At 51.1% G+C, this 8,002-nt stretch overlaps 1 protein-coding gene across 1 annotated transcript in view; it reads right to left on the minus strand.

The window, feature by feature from the left end:
* LOC144770800 (phospholipase A2 inhibitor and Ly6/PLAUR domain-containing protein-like) overlaps window positions 1–7,427 on the minus strand; it is a 172,299-nt gene extending 164,872 nt beyond the window's left edge. The window contains exon 1 of the mRNA XM_078655559.1: window positions 7,015–7,427. Within this exon, the coding sequence (XP_078511685.1) occupies window positions 7,015–7,066 (52 nt within the window). The 5' untranslated portion in view covers window positions 7,067–7,427. The remainder of the gene's footprint in view (window positions 1–7,014) is intronic.
* Window positions 7,428–8,002: the final 575 nt, after the last annotated feature.

Genomic DNA, 8,002 nt, shown 5'->3' on the forward strand with positions numbered 1-8,002 from the left:
ATTGGTGTGGTAATGTCTTTACCGTTTTACTTGCATTCATTTTTGAAAAAATATAGAAAATGTATTCATTCAACAGAAACTTGTGGGTGTTGTTTGTATACATATTTTGTGTATTTGCATGTATTTGTTCTTCCTTTCAGGGTGTGTATTTGTCAAATAATTTGTGTTTTATTAGTATTCATTACTGGTGGTTGACCAACTAGGCAACCCTTATATGATTGAATTTCCCTCATTCTTGCGTTTTTCCCTAAAGTCAGACTAGGACCAATTATTTTTCATATTATACTATACCCAGATCTTTTTGACCCCATTGTGTTACCCCATTAATTTGTAATGGCAAGTTCAGACCAGGCCAATGTATTGTGTCTTTTAACACCTTGGCTGCTTGACTTATTCCCCTGCTGTGCTGGACCATAATACAAATGGGTGTGGTCATGACGAGCTGTGCTCGTCATGACCACACGAGCACTGTGCCTCATGACAAGCTCAGCTCGTCATGAGCACGGAAGGGGTTAAGGACACAATGAGCCACAGTAAGCTCTCATTGACCACGGGACACAAACAATTGACCTCCCTACACACAAGTAGGGCAGCACGTGTCGAAGACGGCACAAATCGAGATGTCCAGTGGCGTGCCTGTGTGCGGGGAGTAGCAGCAGCAACTCCCTCCAAGGGGCATGGGCCGGCCGGAATTAACTAAAAACATCCTGCCTGTGCCGACCGTACCCTTATGTCTAGCTGGAAGGCAGCTGCCTACAGTGGTGCTGCACGCCCATGAATGTGCCGGATGGACATGGATACGCCAGAGCGCCATGGTGGCTGGTGCCGCACAAGAGATTAAAGAAAAACACAGATGTGGCCGCAGAATCATCTGCTCATTGGTGCACCACAGAAAAGCTAAATTGTAACACTACTGGTGTGGAGGAGCCAGGTGCCACAAAGAAAAACAACAGGCAACTTACAACACAGCCCCCCAGGATTGACGGGGGCACCTCTGGAGACGATTCTGAAACGGCAGCAGACTCTACATATGATGTAGGTAGGCCGCGTGACTTGGCCTCTGAGGCTGGACGAGGGGCCTCAGCTTGAGTCAATAATCAGATGAGCCCAGCCTGTATGTAAGACAGTTTCAAATTTACTAAGGAAGCAAGTGTGTGGGTCTCAACAAGACTCCCATGCAGCACACGTCGCAGACCACACCACTAGCCCCACTGTTTAATCGCGATCAAGTCCCAGCTCAGGTCTCGGCCCTGGCACTGCACTCAGGCGGTGATAAGACACAATTATAATGAGTAACAATGCATTTTAGTGTGGTAATGCACCCCACTATATTAAATGTGTTATACTAACCCCAGATGTGTGGTACTTGGCAGGGCTACCCAGTCCCCATGTCGCAGACATTATAAGAAGGGTACATGCAGTTCTCCAATCCGTGTCACCGAGAAGATGCTCCTTTAAATTGCAGAACCGACTGCGCCTGATGTTGCGTCAGTACCAGACCTTCCAACTCACACAGTACCATTGTGTGTCAGACGATATGGCTACCTTCACACGGTCACCATGTGAGAAGTCAATATCACAAAGTGGCAGAAAAATGAGCTGAAAACAACTACAGAGTGTTTTTCCAGCTAATTGTTGGTGTCTTTGAGCAGCGGATATCCATTAAAGGGTAAAAAAACACCCCAGCTCATCAGTGGCAGCCTCAGCAAGTTTTTGTATTTTTGTATGGGGCGGGGGAGGGTTCTGGTGTGCGGAGGAGGCAGAAAGGCAGGTAGCTCTTGGCATGAGCCCCACTCCCTTCTCAAATGGTAGGGTGACTATATTTTGAAAACCAAAAACGGTACAGGCCAGACATAAAAGTTGGACTAAAGGCTTTATTCTTACTATGATATCTGGTCTGCCCCCTTTTTTTGCATAGCCTATTAGTGAGTGCATCATGGTTAATGCAGTCTGGCAACAAATAACAAATCACCCCAACCGGGGTTGGTTGTGTCATGCATCCATAATACATGAGCAACACCCTAGTTGGCTTACCAGCGCCATTAAATCCAGTTTGTTACAGAAATGTAGCTGAACCTGGCGTTCTGTCAATGACTTCCCGCCTTGTCACAACAGACATGTTGTATACAGTGGTGCAGGCTTCACGAAGGGACAGCCTGTATTATTTGAAAAGCAAATTTCGGGGTATATTTACAAGGGCTTCATCTCCGAGATAAAACTATCACCCTATTTACAAGAGGGTGCTAACATGCATAATCTAATGTTAGCACCCAATTCCCAGCGCCTCCCTTTGCATCTATAACGAGATGCAAAATGGGCATCACTGGGCGGATCCCAGAAGGACAACCTTGCAAATATCGCTGATGTTCACATTGCGATATTTACTAGGCTGCCCCAGCATTTTAGCACACGTTCTTTTTTGGAGAAAACCGCTGTTTTCTCAAAAAACTAACGTCTGCTAAAATGCAGACTTACCTATCCCTAACATTGGGGTGGATTATGCTGATACGACGCAAGGTTATCCAGGGCTTTAAGTGGGCCGGGTCTCAAGGGGTCTGAGCACCGGCAGTTTTTTAAAGGGGGCCTCGAAACGGGTCTCTATCGGGCTCTGTTTTGAGCCCTTGCACAGGCGGTCCTTTTTTTGCGGACTGCAGTGACAGCAGTTTGCTGTCACTGCAGTCCGGAAAAAAGTGCCAGGGCACAAAACAGAGCTCGATAGAGGCCCGTTTCGAGACAGCAGGCACATCAATGTGCGCTGCCCAAACTGCTCACTTCTCACTAGTGGAGAAGTTACCGCATGAGGTGAGCGTTTTGGGGAAGGGAAATAAATCCTTTAAAGAGTTATTTTCTTTCTGAATTTCCCTTCTCTTTCTGAGACGCAAGAGCAGCAACATTGTGGTAGGGTAACCAGGGCTTTAATTGGAAGCATTTTTAATATTATATGTAAAAAGACATAGTTGCAGATTATTTATCTTATGCAACTAATAACCATTGACAAAGCCAATAGTCCTTACTTCTTGTAGGTATGAAGTTACTTGTTGTATCACATATCTGAATGCAATGTCAGAAACAGCAAAATACAAGTCGGGCGGCACACTATGCTAAACACAGATTTTTAGCTAAGTGTTTTAAAGCCACGCCCCTAATTACACTGGCCACGCCCCTTTGAGAGACCCCCCAGTTTTTTCATCCCACTTAAAGCCCTGATGGTTATCGCCGTTTTGCAGGAAACATCGCTGGAAAACCAGAGATGTTTCCTGCAAAACGGCGATAACCTCGCTATCTCTGGAATTTTTATCGCCCGCTAAAAAACGCGTTGTTAATGACGCGCTGCCAGGGCGATAAATTCTAGAGATAGCCTGCTAATAAAATTATCGCTAAGCACGGATAATATGCCCCTTCGTTCTTGAACAAAGACGCACTCATTGTCAGGAAATAGGTAAATGAATGCTGTAGCAAACGCAACTGAGGACATCAGGCCAGACGCGCTTTGGGCTTCCCCACCCTTGACCACTGGCCAATGCAAGAAAGCAGCAAAGAACAATTCACACACACGCGCAGGACACCTTCACCCTCCGGCAACCCCCACCCCACCCCCGCACCGCACCCCCCCGCCCTCCTATCCACCCTGACTCTGCTCTGCTGGGGATATGCAGCCCCCCCTCCCCCACCCTGTGCAGCCTGACAGAACCAGATAAATTATTTTAAAACATGTCAGTCTTTAGATGCGCCTCTGAATGGAGCGTCACCCTATCACGCAGTTGACTCGTTTTGGAGGCTGGCAGACTGCAGCACAGGTGCTCGCGCTGCAGATATGACGCACCTTTCCAGTGCCGCGCAGCTGGCATGTGAGGTGGCGTCCGCAGCAGTGCCTCATCTTTATCAACCCCAAAAAATTACAGGCGTAGGTCCATGGTGGTGGAGGGGGCCCACCCCGGGAACCCTTCACCCGCCACGTGTGAGGTTTTTTTTTTCCCCGCACAATTTAGGAAAACTGTCGTCCCTGTCTACGCCCAATCTGTGGAGGCTGCAGCGCCCAGTGACGTCACGTCCCCGTGCACGCGACCCCCATGCAGACGCTGTCTGCAGACGGGGCTCGCGGCGGCCTGAGGAGGGCGCTGCCGGGAGCGCGCGGAGTCTGCTGCAATGCAGTCCAACTTTAACCCCCTCCCTGCCGGCTGCAGGGAGCCCCCTTGGCCCCCAGTGACTCCTGCGCGTGCATCACATGGCCGGGGTGCCTGAGGCCCCATCTCTGCCTGCTGCAGGGGGCCCCCTCGGCCCCCCGGGCCGTGACTCCTGCGCGTGCATCGCGGGGCTGCCGGGACAGACAGGAGCCCTCCCCAGGGGCCTGGCACCAGACCAGCAGGGGAGGCCAAGAGCTCCCCCCTCCCCGCCCCCCCAGGGGCTGCTAGGAGGCCCTGGCACCAGCCCATTGGGCGCGGTCGGGACCCCCACCCCAAGCAGCCTGGCACCAGCCCAGCAATGAGGCCCAGAGCCACCGCTACCAAGGACTGGCGGGAGTTCCAGCTGCGCAGACTCAGGACTTCTAGAAAGTTCTCTGGCTGCTGCAGAGGCCCGGCCTGGCGGTGTCTGGAATGTACCCGTGCCCGCGATAATGAGGCGCAGCGGGACTGGAGAACAATAGGAAAAGTTGGAGCCGGGGCCCGCCCAGGCGGACCGGCTGCCACCCGGCAGGACCTTCGAGGCGCATTTATAATGTTTCTATTCTCCCAAATGAAGGTGATGGCGATGCGCGTGTCTGGACGCATGTCTGGCTACCTAGAGACTCGATTCAGATCGCAGTGCGCCCAAGATCACACGCAGGCGGCGCGCAATCACCACAGAGGCGTGAAATACCAAGTCCTGTTGGCACAGACAGGTTCAAGGGCGTGCACGCCCCTGCTGCAGCGGTGTAGTTATTAGAGCACATGTACCCACGCACCCAGCAGGATGAAGACACCAGAGGACGTGTGCGCCCCCCCCCCCCAGGAGGATGAAGGCACCAGAGGACGTGTGCGCCCCCCCCCCCCCCCCCCCCCCCCCAGGAGGATGAAGACACCAGAGGACGTGTGCGCGCCCCCAGGAGGATGAAGACACCAGAGGACGTGTGCGCCCCCCACCCCCCCAGGAGGATGAAGACACCAGAGGACGTGTGCGCGCCCCCCCCCCCCCCCCCCCAGCAGGATCAAGTCATCCGAGGACGTGTACTCCCTCACCCCAAAAGGATCAAGATTTCTCGTGGAGTTAACGCGCCTGCGAGGCTGGGACAAATACTTTGTGCAATCTGATTCCTATGCGAGAGCTCGGCAGGTTGAGTGGCTGCTGCAAAGATTGTATTTATTTATTTTATGTATTTATAAAGTTTTATATAGCGCTGGCTAAACCCGTGGGTATCAGAGCGCTTTACATACACAAAGGAAAATAAAAAGTTGCACTACATCGCAGGACATAAGGATGCATAAATATATAAGCGAAGACATCACGCAAAGATGTGCATGTATGTAGCCTGTTACCGCACGCTGCCCCCCTTCCAAGGCTAATAAAATGAAGGCTGTTGGTTAATAACTGCCTCTATTTTTAAATCGCCGCGAGGCAGCTCGGTTTACAATGTCAGCTATAAACAAGTCCACTATAATCGTGTGGCAGCTGAGAGCTCCGCTGCTCCACAGTGTTGCAGGTTGCTAGGCCAGCAGGACGTGGGACCCCCTACATTCCACGCTCAAGTGCTAGAATTTCAGGAACTATAGGCGCTACAAGACCGCAAGTATGGACAGGGCGGCGTCCCATGGCGACCAGGGTGACCGCGGGACTGACCCGTGCAAAATGTAATAACAGGTCTACTTTATTTAAATTATATTTAAAAAAAGAATGAGCGTATGGCGTTCTCGTCTCGATGCAAGTTTATGTGAACTCTGCACGTGCCCCAAACGTGCTATAACTTTTTTTTGTGGCAAGTTGAAAGCTTTCTCGATGTTTGCGTCAGTGAATGTCTACTAGGATTTTGAGCCCGGCTACAAGAAAAAGCAGTAAAACCAAATTGTCCCATTTTTTAAAAATGTTTGTTTACCTAGGAAATATCCTAAGGGAGTATCAGTTTATAAAAATAAGAAAGCTTGTCCACGTGGAATATATTACTTGTTTTTTACATTTTTAACGCAGCAGAAAAATCGGGGATCGCTAGTATTAGCCAGTATAAAGCTACCCTGGCACTCTGCCCACTACAGCGTATTGTCTGGAGTTGTCGCCAGGGGGCTGGTGTGCAATGAAGGCTATGGCGGGCTGAAGACATTTTATGGTTTCTCCAAGTATCAGGGCTGCAGCCAAGCTCCTCCCAAAATCCTGCATCTGAGGAGAGTGGAAACCCCTCAATGCTTGTGTTAAGGACGTTAAAAAAACACTGTGGCACATTGGTGTGTCCGTGACGCAGCAGCCCCGCTGCCAGTCCGTGGGCGCTGCCCACGGGCTCCAAGCTCCGGCTACCACAAGGGCGAGCGGCAGTTCGATGGTGGAAAAACTTTGGAATGATTCGCGATTAGAGCGCTTCAAGGCGCTATTCGCAACAGTACTTAAAATGTGCACATACACCTTTCTCCTCAACATGCAGATGACAGGTTCCAGTCGGGTTAACATGCCTGCTGAAGACGGTCTGTGAGTAACCTGCAGGTCACAAATTCAATCTGAGCTATAATAGCTCAGAGGGTTAACACGCTCGTTGCGGAGCTTTGTCGCGTAATCTCCAGGGCGCAAATTCCACACCCTTGGAAGATGCTCTTTTCCAGCAGGTATTTCTGTGATAACGGATTCCACTTCCGATTATTTACCAGGACGAAGTAAAATGCCAGCTGCAGAGGGAGCTGGTCACGCGGTCGAATTTAGACAGAGCTGACACAGCATTTCATCCACCCGAGGTTGGCAAAATGAAAACCATTGAGTTGTGTAGTAAGAACAGCTTTATTACACGCGCCAAGAAGCCGTGCATTTCGTGCATCACGCTACACGGGGAAGGGAGCTCACCTTCGGCCAGGAGGGTCGCCAGGATGCAGGCGATGGGGAGGGAGAGCGCCATGCCGACGGGAGGATGCTTCAGGAGCAGAGGGCTGTCTGGTTTGGGTACCGGAGGGCGGTGCAGGGCGGTCCTGATGCGAGGTGCAGCGGCGCTCCTCTGTACTCCAGGGGTCCCAGCGAGGATGTGCCCCGCCGCCTCCCCGGGCGTGGTTTATATACCAAGGGAGGGGGCAGGCATGGAGGGAAATGGGAGGTCTTTTTTTGGAACTTGGAAGAAGCTCCAGTCAGAAAACCTGAAGTGGATCTGGAAGGAACATAGCCCGCATCACGGGGCATGTCTGTTGATTATGAGAAATCAAGTGGCAAGGCAGTGCCCTGCTCTTTTTACAAACATCAGATGGTAAAATGGCACAGTGACAGCCGCCAGCCCAGCCCGCGCTGCCTGGCCTTGGATGACTCCTCCGGGGGAGCCCTCACGCCCACTAGAAACGGAGGGACTTATTTACAAGCCACCGGTGTTACGCACTGGCGGCGCTACGGGCTTACTAGTAAATAAGCCCCCGAGAGCTTAGTAGTCGTTATTGCCCGATAGAAGGGGGCTCCTTTAATCGACACAAGAAGAATTAAAGCTTCGCAGACCCTGCGCAAAGCCCAAAAATCCTTGCAAAACGGCGCGTTAGTAAATACTAAGGAATTTTATTGGGATTTGAACAAGTCACTTGAACTTTCCACACCGATCCTTTCAGAAGTTTCATAGTCCAGCTCAGCGATGTAACTGAGACGGAGCCATTTTATCTGCAGGTCTGCAGTAGGCGCTCAGCCCTCTGAGCTGCCCAGCAAGGTTCAGCGTCTCCACACCGGTTGTTTGAGCAGACGAATGCTTTGAGGGACAGAGGTAATATTAATAATAATCCACATTTTTGTAAAGCGCACAATCACCCGTTAGGGTCTCTAGGCGCTGGGGGCCGTCGGGAAGATTAAGCAAGCTATTGCCCAG

This window comes from Lissotriton helveticus, chromosome 7 (assembly GCF_964261635.1).
Source record: "Lissotriton helveticus chromosome 7, aLisHel1.1, whole genome shotgun sequence".
NCBI classification, from domain to species: Eukaryota; Metazoa; Chordata; class Amphibia; order Caudata; family Salamandridae; genus Lissotriton; species Lissotriton helveticus.